At 40.8% G+C, this 18,006-nt stretch overlaps 3 protein-coding genes across 10 annotated transcripts in view; 2 read left to right on the plus strand and 1 right to left on the minus strand.

Moving 5' to 3' along the window:
- Positions 1-1,410: 1,410 nt before the first annotated feature.
- TSR3 (TSR3 ribosome maturation factor) lies at positions 1,411-5,551 on the minus strand. Its single transcript, XM_068699739.1, has 6 exons — positions 5,370-5,551; positions 5,047-5,263; positions 4,029-4,222; positions 3,031-3,201; positions 1,712-1,775; positions 1,411-1,634 (listed from the first exon to the last, which is right to left on the minus strand). Exons 1-6 carry the CDS (start codon positions 5,485-5,487, stop codon positions 1,514-1,516), a joined length of 885 nt encoding a protein of 294 aa, XP_068555840.1. The 5' UTR covers positions 5,488-5,551; the 3' UTR covers positions 1,411-1,513.
- Positions 5,507-15,521, plus strand: GNPTG (N-acetylglucosamine-1-phosphate transferase subunit gamma). The gene is made up of 11 exons (XM_068699738.1): positions 5,507-5,583; positions 5,657-5,711; positions 5,942-6,009; positions 8,154-8,208; positions 8,320-8,403; positions 9,371-9,464; positions 11,022-11,136; positions 11,630-11,712; positions 11,983-12,111; positions 14,144-14,225; positions 14,762-15,521. The coding sequence occupies exons 1-11, from the start codon at positions 5,538-5,540 to the stop codon at positions 14,896-14,898; spliced, it is 948 nt and encodes a 315-aa protein (XP_068555839.1). The 5' UTR covers positions 5,507-5,537; the 3' UTR covers positions 14,899-15,521.
- Positions 15,522-15,664: 143 nt separating this feature from the next.
- UNKL (unk like zinc finger) overlaps positions 15,665-18,006 on the plus strand; it is a 48,107-nt gene continuing 45,765 nt past the window's right edge. For 4 of the 8 annotated variants that reach the window (XM_068699728.1, XM_068699723.1, XM_068699729.1 and 1 more), the window contains exons 1-2: positions 15,687-15,810; positions 15,887-16,114. In XM_068699728.1, the coding sequence (XP_068555829.1) occupies positions 15,785-15,810; positions 15,887-16,114 (254 nt within the window). In that variant the 5' untranslated portion in view covers positions 15,687-15,784. Of the gene's footprint in view, positions 15,811-15,886; positions 16,115-17,558; positions 18,001-18,006 lie in introns of those variants that run through there. The other 4 variants (XM_068699724.1, XM_068699727.1, XM_068699726.1 and 1 more) reach the window with 3 other exon arrangements.

Here is an 18,006-nt window from a genome sequence, read left to right on the forward strand (position 1 = left end):
TTGTACTTCTTTTTGAAGGGAAACAATATTTGTACTATTAAAACTGCTGACGTAACTCTGAGTTGTATCGTCCAGGAGAGCTAGAATTTCATCTGTAGTAACAGATGAAAATCTTGCTGTGGCTTGAAGAAGTTGCATATGCAAAGGTAATATGGACTGTCCTTAGTATATTCAATTCTGCTGAAGCATTCATGGAGTTTAGGTTTAAAATCTTAAACCTAAGATTAAGTTCCACTTGTGGTTCTGGATACTCAGAGTATTCTATTTAAATGTACAGAAACCAGGATACATCTGCTAACAGCTCCACTTTCACTATATAAATAAACAAGCATATGGAGAAGTGAACAAAGATACTAGTGCTAATTTGAGTCTCGTACTCAGATCTTTAAGGGTCAATATACACTTGTGACTAAGAGCTATTTCAAGTAATGCAAATGCAGTCAGATGGCATGTTCAACAATGCTATCTGAAATTTTATGACAAATTTATGAATATGAAATGTTCAAGTGTATGTTGCTTGGGACTGCTTATAGCTGAGTAAATTAAAAACTAACAATGTTACTGAAAAGACATACTGAGGTTTTAAAACTATTTGAGGAAGCATTTTTCCTTTTAGGCGTTTTGTTTATCCTAAATATCCTAGATGAAGTAGTTGAAATGTATATAGCAGGCTTAAGCCTGCAAAAACAAGTGAGGTTTCTTAAGTGGTAGATGCTCAGAACAGGGCAATAACTTAGTTGTGTTTTCCAGCTAAGATACACTTCAGAAATTAGAACTGTTTTCTACAATGTATGAGTAGCTAGAAGTAATACCTCTAAATCACTCACCAGAACCATTCGTTATGAGTTTTTACTTACGTAACTAAGCTTTGCAACCTTAACGTAATCATTCCATAAACAATTACCTAAAAGTTAAATAACCTAAAAGCTTTATATGCATTATTCAATTTATAAGCCTATATGTAACCTGAGATTAGAAGCTCACCTAAACAAATGTGTTTGCTAAGTACCTACTTACAGATTAAAAAGTGTGGCGTTTGGACTGTACAACACCAGTTAAACTGATCTTTAATGATCAGTAACTGCTGCTACTTTATTATACATAGCTTCATTATCCATGTTGCCTCCCCATACTGAGGACAGGCTCCCTTCTTAGATTATTTGCCCCACAGCAGCCCTTTTCCACTAGTCATGAGTCAACAATGCAGCCTGGAAACCACCCAGCCAGCAAGTTCCATGCCTTAACAGCTGGCGAATAGGCAAACCAGAACGGCAAGGCATCTCCTGAATCACCCTTCTTTGTTCCCTCTAAACTCTTTACATTCCTGATGGCCTCATCGCTAAAAGCCCGATGTTACCACCAACCATAGGGCTTGTCGACTCCCATGGCCACACTCCCGCAAAGAAGTCGCAGGGTTAACAAGAAAATTTATTTATGTAAAATATTACACCTCTTTGGGACTGTTGGGGTGTTCTTACTATTAATATATTAACTTTTCAAATAGTTTTACTGGCTACTGTTGCAGAAACTTTCCAGTGCTATCTTCTTCGGGACTGCTCTCATTACTGCTCTCACTGATGTCATCTGGAGTGCTCACAATGTCGTCCTCAGATTCTTCATTACTTTCTTCTATTCTGGAAATGTTTTTCAGGATTATAAAAGTACAACAATTTCTGATAAGAAAATTAATGCTTAAATTAAACTTTCTTACCCTGGGGAACTGATTGGTCTATTGGGATTAGAAAATTCTTTTCCTGAGTCAACATCAAATGGATCTGAAAAAAGAAAAGATGTATAGATAAAGCAGGCTTTTTATTTATTTTTGTGTGTGCTAAAACAAAACATTGACAGGGAGGGGCAGACATGCAGCCTGGCCAAAACCTGTTCCACATTCCAGTCTTCTTACTGTTAAGAGTTTCCCTTCCCAAGGAGTTGTAGTAGCTCTTGAGGGACAGTCAGACTGTGCACATAGGTTTTTAAGATTTTTGGTAAGAAAACATGCATGTTCTTGTAATTGTTTAATTCTAAAAAGGTTATCTAGTTAGTTCATGGCTACTGAAAGGTGAGGTCTAGCTCTTACTGCTGAGTAAAAGTAATGCTAGACTTACGTTGGTCTGCTCAGCTGGGGAGAACTGTTACAAGGCATGGCAGCTTTGATACTACATCCAGAAATACACAGGACTTTGTGGAAGTCTGCCTTATTCAGCATCATGATGTTGCCCCTTAACATCTGTCTTCAGTTTAATGTAACTGTAATTAGGCTTCCAGCAAACAGGACTACTTTATTCAACCTAGTTTGTCATAATGAAGAGACTGAAGTTGAGAGAAACTAGAGCCTGTCTGCCATGTCTTTACAGTAAGGTCCACTGTCCTATTTTTATTGGACGTAATACCTCTGAAACGGAAATTGTCTTCATATGCTCTCATACTGGCTTTGATACAGTCTTTTCTGTGCTGCCTTGAATAAGACCAAGCATTTGTCTGTGAATACAACCTAAAATACCAAGACACCGGTAAATTAATCTCCACTTATAAGGTACTTTCATTATCTATACAGATTTGCTTTTAAATATCTGTTATTGACTATATAAATATATCGATTAAAGGTTTTTCCTTTTCTAACTTGCTGTTAGACTGCATGCCTGTATTTCTCTTACAGGCCTGCTGAATTACTAGTCCTCTTTACTCATACTCTGCTTTTAGTTTTTGTAGATACAAGGAGGAAGATGCATATATTTTTACTCCTTAGTCCTCTAATATCCTTAGTTTAATTGAGGTACCTGTTCCATGGTTCAGCTAAATATTTAAATATACTACTATAGGTGTTAAATTGCTACAGTCTTTCATCTTTTTGGGTTGGAAAAAAATAAACTTGCTTATAAGAGAATACATATTATAAAGACAATGACGTATGTCAACAAAGCTCTTCTTTGCCAGTATTTGATGAGTTTGAAGGAAAAAATTGCAAGAAGACTCTTGAAGAAAAAGAGGAGGGAAAAGGGTTCTGCTTTTTTTTTTTTTTCCCCTTACCTATTTCTTCTCTTGTTTCCTGGACACTGGTTAAAAAATCCTTTTCAACCCCAAGCACTTCTTCCTGGCAATGACAAGCTGCATATTTTTCCAAGAGATTTTTGTTCAAGTCAAGAAATGCCTTCCCCCATTTAAATTTCCTTAGAAGAAGGGTGGCTAGGTCTGGAAATCCTTTAACAGAAAATAAATTATCAGTGTACTTCAGTGTGAGATTTCACTCAGCTTATTGGTTTCTAAGTTTAGCACCTACCTACATATTGCTACAGGAATGAGATGTTTGCCAGCATTTTTTTAGTATTCAGGGATTCCAATTTTTAAAAATATTAATGTTTATTTGTTTTTTTTTTTTTTTTTAAATTTCAGTTTAACTTGAAATATTTAATTAAGGAAAAGTTAATAGCTGTTTTGTAAATCTTATATCAAAAATATTTTGTACAGGTAACATTTCAGGCTATAGCCCCCACGGTCCTTCAGTAAAAGAGCAATTGTACGTACCATATTTTCAGAAGGTAAGATCTGTCTGCAGTGTAGTAGAGGAAGTCTGTTCAGTTGTCAGGAAAGTTCTGTCATGAGTTTGCAAAACAACTGCAGAGTGGGCAATTTCTTTTATTGTTCTTAATCAGAATGCACCCAGTTAACAGCTTTAACCTCTCATGAAGACAGAGGTGACCAAGGAATCATGCTGTTTTCTCTAGCTTTTTTTTTTTTTTTTTTACAAGAATTTTTCTAACACTACGTATCACCTTGACAAAACCTGGATCATCAGTTCACGTATCCTCTTTAGTAAATGATAAACTTCTCCCCAGAGATACCTCAATGGCTACCAAGTACAAGCACTTGGAAGAAAACTAGACAATTTATCTCATTATAAATTCAAGACCAAACTGATGATCACTGGGTCAGCATTACAGTTTATTCTATCGAAGATTATCTCCTCATTATATGAAGGACATGAGAATTTCTGGTACGTATTTTGCATTTAACACAAAGTAGCCTACCAGCAATGCAAAAAGCTGCTGCAAAAGCTTCCACACAAGATAGCTTGCACGGCCGGCCATAATTTACAGGATTTGCAGCCACCAGGTAAGGCAGCAGCCGTAGATGACTTCCTCTCATTCTCTTAAAGGGAGTTTCTTCTAATTTAGCCCATGAGCAATCAATGACTGCAATTCCATTCTGAGCAATGATATGCCTGGAAAGAGAAACATTGCTGTATTTGAAAAAATATTTGTAATTGTACTGATAAAGTAAATTAAAGTGAGAATTCCAATTGCCACTTAATGCTGGTGATCAATTTGCATACCTCCCCCTTTGTCAATAAAAAGTATATATTTTACAGGGATTAAAATACAGATGCAATAAGACAGGACAGTATATTTTCCTTCAGAAGCTGCATACAGCAAGTAAGGTTTCAAACTAAAAATGCAAAATTGAAGGATTAAAACATAACAAAAGTGTAGTTATAAGTAACGTTGGCATTCTTAGGAGAACATCAAAGTTCGGATTTAAGTTCTCAACTAGCTTCTAAAGACTAATATTTCTCTGAATACATCTTTATAAAAATTCTGCAGACACATTTGAAGAACATTCTCAAAGATCTTCCAAAAGAAGTTACAGTTAATGCCTTGTGTTGCCGAAGTCTAAGAACTTGAATGTGGTAGCTATAGGCCCACGTGATTCTGAGCATATTAACCTACAAACCACGTACTTTGATCACACGTTTTTCTCACCTAACTCCAGCTGCGTAGAAATCGTAACTGGACTTAGTAAAATGGCTGTATTTCTCATTCTCTTCTAATAATTATTAATATAATGCAACAGAAGACCAAATGTATCCCGTTGCACAGTTCCGGCCATGAATCAGTGATTAAAACGTTCTCCCTAATGCACCAACATGCAGTCTCTGAGCATCACAATAGCGTTTGAGCCAAATGTTCTTCCACACAGCCTGCGCTTCCACCTGCATCGCAAACAGGCGGTGAGATCATTTGAACATAGGCCTCATCAGCGACTTACCTGTCGGCTGGAGAAACATATACGGTAGCTAGAGGGCTGAGAACGAGGCCTGGGAATCTCTGGCTGAGGCGCAGGGTTCGGAGCAGCCCTTTTCGGGCCAATTTCCTCCCGGTGCATTTCTTGGGATCGCAATGTCCGAGCTCCCACATGGCAAGCGGGCACGGGAACTTCGCCTCCCGGGTTTCCCCCTCAGCCCCTCGCTCTCCCTCTAGGCAAGCTGAAAACGGCACCGCGCGTTAGTCGGGGGCGGCCAGCCGTCCCGCTCGGCGGCCCGCCTCCGCTAGGCCGCCGCTCGGCACGGAGCCCGCGGCACGCTCCCGCACCTCTCAGCGCGGCCTCCGCTTCCGCAGCGAAGGTGTCGAGGCTGCGAGGGCCGCGCCGCGCGCCCCTCGGCGGGGCAGCGGCACCGGCGGGCCGCGGCGGACGCCTGCCGCGCCTCATGCTGCCGCGGCTGGGCGGAGCGGCCGCTTCCCTTTCCGGCGGAGGCGACGATGGCGGCCGCTCGGCTGCTGCGGGCGGTGGTGGGCGCGGCGCTGGGTGAGGGCGCGGGCGGTCCGCCGGTCGGCCCCTCCGCCCCTCCTCCGCCCGCTAACCGTTCTCTGCTCGGCAGGTCTCCTCGCCGCGGCGGGCAAGATGAAGGTCGTGGAGGAGCCAAACACGTTCGGGTGCGTGCCCGTCGCTCGCCGCGGCCCACCCGGACCTGGTGGGCTCGGGTCCTTCTGCTGCTCGCTGTACGGCAGCCCGCGCCCTGCCCCGGCGGAGCACCAGGCGGGCCGGGGCCGCTCTGCCGACCCGTCCGGGGGCCGCGAGGAGGGACCGCCGCGCGCGGTGCGGGTGAGGCAACAGCTGGGAGCGTAACGCAGTCTTAAGCTTGTAACTGTCGTTCTTTTGAAAGGTTGAATAACCCGTTCTTGCCTCAGACAAATCGGCTGCAGCCAAAGATGCCCCCTTCTGCAGTATCAGGTATATGCGAACATTGCATTTTCCGTACAATTTTCATCGTTTTGTGACAATCATTCGTACAATAGTTTGCTTCAAATATGTGCAGGCAAAGATTAGTTTTACTTCTCATGTTGGGAGTTATGGAAAATAAACGTGACCAAATAAACTTCATTGTCCTTCTGAAGGGTCAAAACCTCGCTTGAGTTCTTTGGTGTTCCATGTCCCAGAGTTGTTCAGACTGCTTTTGTCAAAGTGCTATCCATATGTTTTATTTTTTATTGTCTGAGGCAGCCACAGATCTCTCTAATCCTTATTCATGCCTTCTTCTTGACATAATCTCTAGCGTCTTTGAGATGGACACATGTAACGTATCTTGGCATCTGATTTGGGTACTTAATACTCAAAACAATTGTTTTTAAAATGATTCTAAGACTAGTCTTGGAAGAATTCACAGAAGCTCAATTTCCAACACAAAGCTGTAATAAAAATCCAACGCTATAGCAAAATAAACAAGAATTTAAACATTTCTAGACTCTCTTGGGGGAGAGTAAATAAAACGCCCACCGATTACAAACACTAAGCAATATGAAAGGGCAGTAAATGGATTATGTCATAAATTGTTGCCTTCTACTCTTAGGTACAGACCTAAACCTTACAGGTTCAGATTCACTAAAGGCATTTTCATATGGTGACACTGAACATGGTTATCCTTATTTCCATGTGAAATGTTTTATAAAACCAAATACATGTGTTTTTAATATACTGCATGTGAAAAGTGAATTAGTTAGAAAGGGGTTCAATAACAGTGAGAAAGCTAAATGGAAACATGCCAAAACGATCAGGAAAAAAAGTTAAAGAAACAATGTGTAAAAAATCCTTCCTTCCTGGACATAGCAACTTAAATGTGGCCAAAAATTGGGAATGACTATGGAACTGCAATGTAAGGCGTGGAACCTTGCCTTGCACAATTACTTCTTTAGTATGGAAAACTGACTTAGTCTTTTCTTTTACAAGACAGTTGGTGTAATACCTCCTATGATTATGCTTTTAGAATGTCTGCCCAGGAAATGGAGGTGCAAATTTAATATGTTCCTCAGAGACATTAAAATCTGATTCTCTTGCTATGTGGGGAGCATCCTACTCGTTAGGATACAGACTGCATTTTGTAGAGGGGCAAATCCTTTGTCTAAGACTGCGATAACCTGTAGAATAAATGCAAAATAACATGGAAAAGAAAATCTGCCAATGCTCCAGTGGTTAGGGCTTCTGCAGGGTAAGATTCTAGTGTTCTGTTCTTTGCTTCTAGGAATGCTTCTCTGTATCTTTGGAAAAATTTACGTAATCTAGTCCTGACAGTGGAGGGTTAGAGTCCAGGGTGTTTTCATTTTATTTTATCTTACTTTGTTTTGTAATCTATTTTTTTCTCCTTTCCACAAAAACAAACAAACAAACAAACTCCATGCAAAATGAATTTAAATAACTGTCACTGAAATAAGTTCTGTAGCACATAGTTCAGAACTTACGGCCTTTTTTTTTGAATAACAAGTTACTTGTATTGATTTTTTTTTTTTGACAGCAACATTGGAATGGCCAGTTATAGAGGAGTGTTGTAGCTGCTGACCTGTTGGACAGAAAAAAATCATCTCGTTGAATATTATTTGGATCAGGCTGTGAAGGCCAACTGTGAAAAAGAAGTGTCTAGTTTGAGAATCTCAGCAAAATTTGAATATGCAACGCTATCACTGTTCTGAGCAAAAGGGTTTTATGGGCGTAAATTTGAGGAGTTTGTATGACTCAGGACAGACAGCTGTCAAGCAAGAGTTTTATTGATTTCAATGTTAGACTTCGACAATATCTGCATTGATGATTCCTTTTATGCATCCGGCCTCCAGATATTTGTATACAGGTTTCTTGTTTCTGCTGCAGAAGGAGGCTAAACTATTTCATTGAGTGTTGAAGATGAAATATGTTAAAGATTATGAAACAGACCGATGTAGTACTAGTGGGGACTTAATCCATATAGAAGATATGTTGTCTGTAAGGATTTCCTTATGTACAGCAGAAAACTAAATTTATTCTATTCCTTACAGTTTTGTCATCACAATAACGTGTTTGAATCTACCTGAAACAAACTCTTCTTTGATAACATTTTGTGATGTTTTTAGGCCCTGTGCATCTCTTTAGGCTCGCTGGCAAGTGTTTCAGTTTTGTGGAATCCACGTGAGTAATTAATTTGAATATTTGACTATATATTTTTATTAGGAACAAACCAGTTCTTAATTCCCATCTAAAATATTTCTTCTTCTTTTTTTTTTCTTCTTTTTTTTAAAGGTATAAGTATGAGTTTTGTCCTTTCCATAATGTCACTCAGCATGAACAGACTTTTCGATGGAATGCCTATAGCGGGATTTTAGGGTGAGGCATTTAGACCTGTATGTTTTATCTGTGCTGTTAGGAGACCATTTTATGTGTTGTCAAAGAGAAGGCAACTTTAATATTCTTTTATGGGTCGTATTAGGACTTTGAAGGTCCCAAGGTGTTATGCATAAAATAACTTCATCTTGAAATACTCTTTTTTTTTTGTAGATTAACACCAACCTCCTGTTTTAACTGGAAGCTTATTAATAACCAGGGTCAACTGAAAGTATGATATGTTCATATGAGAAATCCATTAATGTATAACTCATATTAACAAGGTTTTCATGTCTTTTAACTATTTTCACTTTTACGTTATGTATAACTGTACAGAATAAAAAAACAGACTTATGCCTAGTGGTTGTGTTAAACGTATTTAATAAAAGGTAGGAAAAGACTTGATGTAGATCCTCAAAAGTATCCCAAGGTATCCAAAGACCACAGAGTACCCAAGAGATTTTACAGTAAGCCAGAGCACTGCTTTATAGTTACTGCTTTTCAAAATATTTTGTATATTGATGTTTGTAGAGTTTGAATGAAGAACTTGTTACTTTTATTTTCATAGAATCATGGAATGGCTTGGGTTGGAAGGGACCTTAAACATAATCTTAAAAAAAAAGAAAAAAGATCCAAAACCACTCTCAAAATAATGATACGGTCTATATAGCAACCTGGCTAACAAACTTAAGTGGTTGTAAAGTCTTGGCTATAAGAAATGGAAATAAAATATATGATTTAGTAGCTTGGTGGGTAGTATTGGTGATGGGAGGATGGCTGGACTAGATGATCTCTTGTAGGTCCTTTCCAACCTGTGTTTCAATGATTCTGTGAAATACTGAAACAAACAAAAAAAATGAAGTGCATACAATTAATTTGAAATTCTGTAAGGCTATTCCTATGTTTCTTCCTGAGTTTTCACATTTTTCTTCCTATTAACATGAAGTAAAATGAGGCTCTATTTCTCCAGAATCTGGCATGAATGGGAAATCGACAACAACACATTTGTTGGAATGTGGATGAGGGAAGGAGACTCATGTGAAACCAAGAGCAGACAGACAAAGGTATAATAATGAAATACTTAAATTATGCTAGTTCAGACAGCATTCTACATACTCTACAAACTGAAGCATTCCTATGTGGAAGAGTTAATGGTTTAAGATACAGTACAAAATGTAAGGATGGATTCCAATAGCAACTACATTAATGGGTAGGGGATAGAATCTGAGATCAGGATAAAGTTCTGACTAAATTTCATTGTGTATTATCACTGGTGACTTTTAACTCTTTTCCTTGGTAGCATGGAATACTGTGGTATCATCGCTGTCAGAAACATACAGTGCTTTATAATTTGTGTCAGGAAAAATAAACAAGAAGCGTTATTTGTTGGATTCAGGCTGCTAGTCTGTTGTGCTTAAGAACATCCAGAAAAAAGGAGGGAACAGAAACAACAGTACGCCAAGAAACTATGTATTAAAGCCAGGTGTTAAAAAAAGTTGAGAGGGCATGCAGGAAGAGTTAAGGAAAGAAAGATAGGGAAGTGGTAGAGGAACCTACTCATTAGTAACAGATTGTGGTATGAGTACAATTTAAAGGAAAAAAAAAATCCTATTTTGTTAAGTAGTTAAAGTGTTCCTTTTCACATTCAGACTGTCTGTGCTAAGTAACTGGTCAACTAGAAGGGTTAGGAAGGGTGTCTGAGACTTGCTCAAAGTGTGACACGTGATTTGCATGTGTCTTTTTTCAATTTATTCATTAATGTTTTTTTTTTTTTCTACTTTCCATTTTAGTGTTATACAGATTTATAGATACAATGAATTAAACCTCATATTCCGTGATGACTATCATGGAGAGCTAAAGATACCATACAGTTCACAACGCTTATTTTCTTGTAGAAGATACTTAGGTATTACAGCAATGATTGGCAATACAGTACTAGACAGAGGAATATATAACTGGAATAAAAACTAAGGGGAAGAGATAAAGGACAGTATATCTTGGCCAAGCTTAAAATGTTTTGTATGTGGAGATGCCTTGCCAACATCTTTATTTCCATGGGGAAATAAATAAATCTACAGAAGGAGTTACTATTCTTGCATGACCCTTGGTACTGGTATTCAGATTTTTCACTGGCATTTAGTTTTGAACAGATGTGAAATACTGGTGCCAAATTCTAAAGATTACAACAAATTTCTAATGTCCAGATGAGTATTGTTCTCTTGAACAGTGAAAAGAGGCTGTTATCTAGCAGAGTGCTCATAACTAAATTTTATAGAATGAATTCTGCTTAAGTCAGAGAAGTTCTAAAGGGTGTCCTGTTTATCTTCCTTTTTTACCCTCATTCTTGCTGGAACTATGGTGCTTGGGAGTCTAAAGAACAGTGATAGGTGGGGATCGTTTCCCCATTAGAGGAAAGAATTGTCACGTTTGAGAAAGTAACTTAATTTGTAAGATATGTTCTCTCTGCTTTTATTTCTATGGGTGACAGCACTCAAAGCTTTGCAACAATGGTATATACAGAAATGCACCTGTTAACGTTGGAAGACAATAAATTGATCATTGCTGCTGGACCTGTTCAATGTGGAGGTGTTTTACTTGTCTTTGTCTTTACTGGTATTTAGGTTCATCTTGTTTGTGGAAAGAGCAATAAATTGGCTTATGTGTCTGAGCCAAGTACTTGTGTTTACTCCTTGACGTTTGAAACTCCTCTTGTGTGCCACCCTCACTCCCTTTTAGGTAAGATTTAGAAAATCATTTGGGTGTGGAACAACAGGCTCACTACACCAACTTCAGAATGTAAATTTTTAGTTTTAGGATCTCCGAGTTTGTAATTTGATAACAATGAGAATTACATGCAATATGTAATACTGTGCATTTTAAATCTCAATCAATATAATACATAGATATTTCTAAAAAAGAAGTTAATGGTAATATTCAACCAGTCTGATAGCTGCTGTTATTTTGAGCTGGTCATAGGAATCAATCCTGTAGTATCGGCACATTTACTTACATCACAAAAAGGGAGAGCCCAGTTAGAATTATTTTCAACAAAGAATAAAATATAACCTTGTAGCTGAAAATGAGAGAAAAACTTGGTCAGTGGCATTCTCCAGAAATTTTAAATCTGTGAAGTGGAATTTAAGTTTAACGCCAACTCTCGAAAGCCCCACGCCTGATACTAGAGAAGCACTTAACTGATGAAGGACATGGTTTGCTTTCCATTTTTCAGTTTATCCAACTCTGACTGAAGTACTGCAAAGGAAGTGGGATGAAGCAGAGCAGTTTCTGTATGATCAACTAATAACTGAACAGGTTTGTTAAAATCTTTAAGCTCTATTTGTTAAAGAATAGTTATTGTCAAATAGTTAAACTTGCCTTCTGCAGTTTCTCCTCTTGGAATGGTTGCATTTATTTTGCAGTTGACTAATAGTACTTTCTGTACTCTGTAACTGCTATATTAATTGATAATTTCAGTATTTTGTACAGTGAAGCTTTAGGAATTGGAACAGCCACTGCAAGTTACAAGCAGAGGTGAGTGTCAGGTGGACTTATTTATTGTCTCATGGAAACTTTCTTTTGTAGGGATACAAAAAAATACTGAAAGAAATATTTGAGGAAGCAGGACTTCTAAAAGCAACTGAAGAAAAGGAAGTTGAGAAAAAGAATAAGAAAATAAGTCTGCAATTTGAAACAGTGGAGAAGTGCAATAAGGTATAGAGCATAATATTTACAATGTGAAATTGCCACCTTTTTACTGTATGGTTCAGTGTGACAGCATTGTGTACATACTCAAGATTTAACTGAAATCTTTTAAAGGGGCTGTCTATTTTGATTTCTTTATGTAATGGTCTGCTTACAAATAGAGTAATCTGATAACTTTATTCTAGCCCTCCAGTCAAAAACAAACCAGTACAACTGAATGGCCATTAGGAAAATGGAAGGGGTATGTAGGAATTAGTGTAGGTACATGACTTATGAACACCTTACAAGTGTTCTTCACAGGGAGTATCAGTCTGGAGATACAGACATTATAAATGTGCAGTCAGCCTTGGAAATGGTGATGCTTTTCTGTGCAGATTGTTACCCAGACTTGTGCCAGCATGTGGTTGTTGTTGCTGCATTCAAAGGTAGAATGATATATGGTGTTTCTATTTCTGAATGACTTTGATATGTGAGAATAGCCTTTTTGCAATAGAATTAAAATGGGAATATAGAGGAAGAAAGTGTGCTCAGCCTAAAAGAGCACATGTTGAACATGAAAAAAAGAGCATGAAGGGAAATTAATCATAATGCAGGGAAGCCATTGTTGTCGTTTTATTTGAAAATGTGGCAAAGGCGAAACACCACCTAGTAATTGAACACAAGCCAGCAGTGTGTCCTTGCCAGAAAGGTAGCAAATGGTATCCTGGACTACATCAGGAAAAGTACTGCCAGCAGGTCGAAGGAGGTGATACTTCCACTACACAGCAATGGTGAGTCCACACCTGGAGTATGGTGTCCGGTTATGGGCCCCCAAGTACAAGAGAGATGTTGGAATCCTGGAGAGAGTGTCAGAGCCACAGAGATGCTGAAGGGACAGGCGTACCTCGTACCTCTTCTAACAGGAAAGGCTGAGGGGGAGAAAGGAAGGCTCAAGTGTGAGTTTTCTCAATATCTCAAGGGAGGGTGGAAAGAGGAGGGAGCCAGGCTCTTCTCAGTGGCATACAGTGACAGGACAAGAGATGAAAGACAAGAACTTAAACGTGCGAAGTTCCAATCTGAACATCAGGAAACACTTATGCACTGTGCAGGTGACTGAGCACTGGCACAGATTGCCTAAGGTATGTCCAGATGGCTTTCCATTATCTCCAAGGTGGGAGACTCCACAACGGCTCTGGGCCACCCTGCTCTAGGTGGCCCTGCTTGATGAGCAAATGACCTTCAGAGGTCTCTTCCTAATTGAACCATTCTGTAATTGTATGATTCTGTGAATTCCTGAATGCAGTGAACTAAACTGTGGCAAAGCTATATATACCTTTATAAAGATAACCATTTTGATGTTGTACTGTTAGGAGCTGGAAAATTCGAGTATTTTTTTTTCAATACTTACTTAATTGGTGCCAAAAAGGAAGTACTAATTGTTAGCAAATCTTAATTGACATAAACTTGGCTGTTCTGCTAGCCATAGAATCTTCAATAGTTCATCCTTTGCTCTTTCTTGAGTCAGGTAAAAAAAAAGGAAAAAATACACTTCAAACCAGATAAGTGGTTTGAGTCTGAAAAGTGCTAAGCCATCCCTGGCTCTGTAATTTAAAAGAAACTGCTGAAAATAAGAAGATGAAGTTGGTAGGTCAAAAGTTGAGGTGACAAATTTCCAGACTGACATTGTAATATAAACTTAAATAAGGCTGGTGCTGTAGCAAACATACAAAGGTAATTTTGTGATATGATAAAATGCTAGTTTGAGGAGGGATAGATCTGTGTTAGTTACAGAAAGCATTCCTAGATTTACTCTCAGATTCAGAAAAGCTGGCCCCTTTTTTGACAAGGGGAGAAAAAAACGCGCGCGCGCGTGTGTATATATATATATATATATAAAAGAATAATTTTGTACCTTGTTCTTAGAATAAGCAGATTAAGATCATTAGGTCAAAAGCTGTAATAGCTCTGCACAGACAGATTGTTTGATAAACTTCAATGTTATATTTTATATGTTTGGAGAGTGAGAGAACCTTTTAATACCTTTTAATATTTCCTTTCCTAGGAATACGAGCAACTTTCTAAAGAAATAAAAAACCTTAAAGATCTATTAAGTCAGCACAATATTGCATACAAAGCAAATTCTGGTGAGTTTTTGTATGATTCTTTTTCATTGATTTCTATTTAGAATGCATGTACCTAATTTTTGGTTTTGGCTACAGCAAGGATTAAATAATCCGTCATACATATGGAGAAAATTAAATGCAGCTTTTAAACAGTACGTGGATCTTGATACCTGCACAGGACTTTTGGTCCCAAAAAAGTCTCTTGATGACTTGAAATTTCAGCTTTTCTTTTTTTCTGAAGAGCTGACTGCTGTTGTCAGTGATTGCCATGGTTCTTCTTGCTTTGAGAAACTTTTTTTAAACTGTTGTCTTTCTTTTCTAGAGTAACTTAATCATTAGAATTTTTATAAAACGTATTTGTGTGCTTTAATTATGTAACTTGCACAGTATTTCCACTTGCTTGCATGGTAGCTTACTTACTTATTGAAGATTAGAACATTAATCAAAAGCAGGATTCATAGTTTATTCGACTTAACTCTAAACTATTTAATCAATTTTGTGAGAAAAATGTTTCAGTGTTCTGTGAAGTAACTGATGTTTTATACTGAATATTACAGCTGAAAATACCAGTATTCAACATGTAAATCATGAAGGGGCGGCTGCAGAGACAACTGTTCTAAACAGGTCAAAGAATGATGAACACCTGCACGGAGATACAGGAATTCAGCATGACACTGTGCATGAAGAAACTTAAGTGATAAACAGCAACTTCATGTGAAACGTCGAGCTGGTTGCATGTGTGTATCATGACACTATGATGATTTGCCTTTTGCGAGCATTCTTGACTTTCAGAATTTCTGCCCTAAAGTAAAAGGAACATAATGGAATGAGATCTTGCTGTTACTAAGATCAGGAGGCCAGTTCCTGACAACATTTGTAAAAACTTCTGTACTCGGGCTGGTATTGGGTTGTAGGCTTACAGATTCTGTGTCTCCAGGTTCAGCTTTGTTACCTTCTTTGATCAAGCACGGTAGCAAGTGGTGTAACTACAAAATAGAACCATACCAGGGCTCTAAAGTGTTGTATGAAAAGTACAAAGGAACAATACTCAGAACACGTTACTTCACCTGTACACTAAAATAAGTGTTTTCTGTGCCGACTCTAGGAAAAAAAAAAAGTTTCCTGCTGCAGCGGTGCATAGGAAGCAACTCCATCCACCTCAGCTTAGAGGCTGATGTAGTCATGGAGAGCGGGTACATAAAGGGGTTCAGGATCTCAAGGAAAGCTGCTCTGAGAACACCGAGTTGTTGCGGGATAGTCGCGTTAAGCGAACACGTGGCAGTTCTCCGAACGTAATAATAAAAAGTACTGCGCTAACACGGCCTGTGGAAACGTTCCTGCAGAAGCCGGTGGATGCCCGGCAAGCCCCCTCCTGCCGTTCCGCCTCCTGCCGCCGCCCGCTTGGCGAGCCCCCGCAGGCCGACCTGCTTCCGGCGGCAGCCCAGCGCCCTCCGCGGCCTGCCGCTGCCGGCCCGACCCCGGCGCCCGTGACCGCTGGGGACGCCCGTGACCGCCGGGGACGCCCGCCGCGGCGCGCCCGCGCTTCCGCTTCCGGGCGGCGCGGGGAGGAGCGCGGCGGGATGAGCTGGGTCCTGGGCGGCTGGCGGTGAGGCAGCGGGCGCGGCGCGGGGGGCGGCGGTCGCCCGCTCCGCTCCGCGCCCCTGACTCGCGTGTCTTTGCAGGGCGCGGCGTCCCGCGCGCCTGCTGGGCCCCCAGAGGTGGCTCGCGAGGCGGCGGGGCCCCGAGGGCGCGGCGAGCGCGGACGCGGAGGGCGGGGGGGCCATCCCCTTCTCCGCCAGCAAGGCCACTCCGCGGCTGTGGAGCGTCAGCCGGTCTATGGGGAGCGACCACCAGAGGCCGTGGGTGAAGGTGCTGCCTCTCAGTTTGCTGTGCGGCGGGCTGCTGCTCTGGTGCGTGTTCAGGGAAAAAACGGAGATTGACGAGCGGTTGGAAGCTGTGTTCTCTGGTCAGATCGTGGACTCTTTAGATGCGGCACAAAAAAGCCGTTCTCCCTTGCAGCCGCACAAGGAGAGGTGACTGCGGCGCGGCTGCGGTGAAGGAGCTGCCAAAAGTTTACTGGCGTTCACCTGGCTGAAGGCTGCTCTGACACTTTAATGGGAAAACGTGTTTTTCCAGCCTATCACCAGCCTTATCTTGCAAACGTTTCTGTTTTATTTATCGTGCCGCTTTCTTTGTTTGTCTTAGCTTAGTAATTTACAGGGATAGTGGAAGGAATGTTTTTTTTTTCTCCCTGCATTGCACGGGAGGGATGAACAGGATGTACTGCACATCAACTTGTATTTGTAGGTATGCTGTATACAACTAATTTCTTCTCCATGGATTATTTCTTTTTCTGAGATGCACAACATATTAAAATATCAAAGGTGTATGCCTATAAAATCATTGCCGAAGGTGACTTTCAGTTGACTCTACTAGTCATGAAGTATATTCAAATTATATTGATGACAACTGTGTTAGTGTATGATTCATTAATACGTGATTCTTATATTGATTTTTTGCAATTTACTAAATAATTCAGAATTTACTTTTAAAAATGTTTAATGCATAGTCAGTGCTTGCTTTCTGCGCTATAACATCTTAGGCATGCCTAAGTAACATAAGTAGTTACTGAGATTTTTGCAGGAAATCATAAGTGATTAACCTATATTTGAGGGGGGAGGGGGGAACCCCTTGTTTCCTTGAACAATGTAGAATCTAGTTGTGCCTTCAGATTTGCAGATACTTAACACTTGCACATTCTAGAGACTTTCTTGGGAGAGGAAGTATAAAGCTACTAATATGAGTTCTTTTTAGAGTCATTTTATAAGCTTTCAACTGTAAAAATGCAAATGTCTTCTGTGCTACTGAAGTCTGTAAATAAAATCAAACAAAACAACATAGCAGCAGATAGTAAGGCTGGAGCTAGAGAGAAAAATGGCTTATTTACATGCTTCTCTAATGCTGCCGATTAGGATCTAAGGACAGCGAAGTGGATGTTGATTTTGCTGTGGATTGATGCCTTGTAAATGAGTACAGTTGGTTTGGCACTGTCTTAAGGTTTAAATTGTCTTGGGATTCGACTTCTACCACAAGGGAATGGTGCAGGTGAAATATATGCAGGGGAGCGTCATAGCAAATAAAATAGCGATCCTGACTTCCGGATGCTGACTTAAAGTGCAGCGCCTGCTATTTTGCCTAGCCGCCTTCTTCTCTATTCTGTTGCAACAGTGAACTTAGCAAAGTGCTGCTTTGCTGAAGGAAACAGAGGGTTCCCGTTTAGTGTGTGCGATGTTTTCAGGTGATGTGATAGGCGTCCTGACAAAGACCCCACTCCACCCGTAAAACTCCTTTCAGTTTCTTATTTTTCAGGTGTTGGAGAACTTAAACGTTGCCTGCCGCGTTCTGCTGTTAAAAGCAGGGAGTTTGAGGCTGTCGGATGAAGCTCGCTGAAGAAGCTGCTCGTGCTTGGTCTCGAACGCGCCTTCCCCAGGGAGTCGCGGGCTCTGGCTGGTGGCGGCCAGAGGCTTCTTGCGGGCACGCGTTACCGGGGCCGGGCGGCGCTGGGGCTCGCGCTCGGCCTTGCCGCGAGGGGCGGGGCGGGGCGGGGCCGCCGGGGTCGCGTTGCGGTGAGGCGGGGCGGAGGGGCGCTGTCGCCCGCCGGGGGGCGGGGCCGGCAGGACGGGGCCGCGCCTGCGCCCTGTTGGCCGCGGGGGACGATGCCGTCGGTTTCGAAAGCGGTGTCGCGGGGCGCAGGGTCCGGTGGGTCTCCGCAGACTGAGCAGCCGACGCATTATACGTAGGT

The sequence above is a fragment of the Anas acuta genome, chromosome 15 (genome assembly GCF_963932015.1).
Source record: "Anas acuta chromosome 15, bAnaAcu1.1, whole genome shotgun sequence".
Classification (NCBI taxonomy): domain Eukaryota; kingdom Metazoa; phylum Chordata; class Aves; order Anseriformes; family Anatidae; genus Anas; species Anas acuta.

What these genes read in the sequence shown, in the direction of transcription:
- GNPTG (XM_068699738.1), top strand. Translation starts at nt 5,538, where the DNA reads ATGGCGGCCGCTCGGCTGCTGCGGGCGGTGGTGGGCGCGGCGCTGG. An exon ending in CCAAGAGCAGACAGACAAAG is followed by an intron (nt 9,465 to 11,021) that starts GTATAATAATGA and finishes ACTGGTATTTAG; the next exon opens with GTTCATCTTGTTTGTGGAAA. An exon ending in CAGTGGAGAAGTGCAATAAG is followed by an intron (nt 12,112 to 14,143) that starts GTATAGAGCATA and finishes TTCCTTTCCTAG; the next exon opens with GAATACGAGCAACTTTCTAA.
- TSR3 (XM_068699739.1), bottom strand. Translation starts at nt 5,487, where the DNA reads ATGAGGCGCGGCAGGCGTCCGCCGCGGCCCGCCGGTGCCGCTGCCCCG. An exon ending in AGCGGAGGCCGCGCTGAGAG is followed by an intron (nt 5,264 to 5,369) that starts GTGCGGGAGCGT and finishes TGCCGTTTTCAG; the next exon opens with CTTGCCTAGAGGGAGAGCGA. An exon ending in TATGTTTCTCCAGCCGACAG is followed by an intron (nt 4,223 to 5,046) that starts GTAAGTCGCTGA and finishes TTCTCTTTCCAG; the next exon opens with GCATATCATTGCTCAGAATG.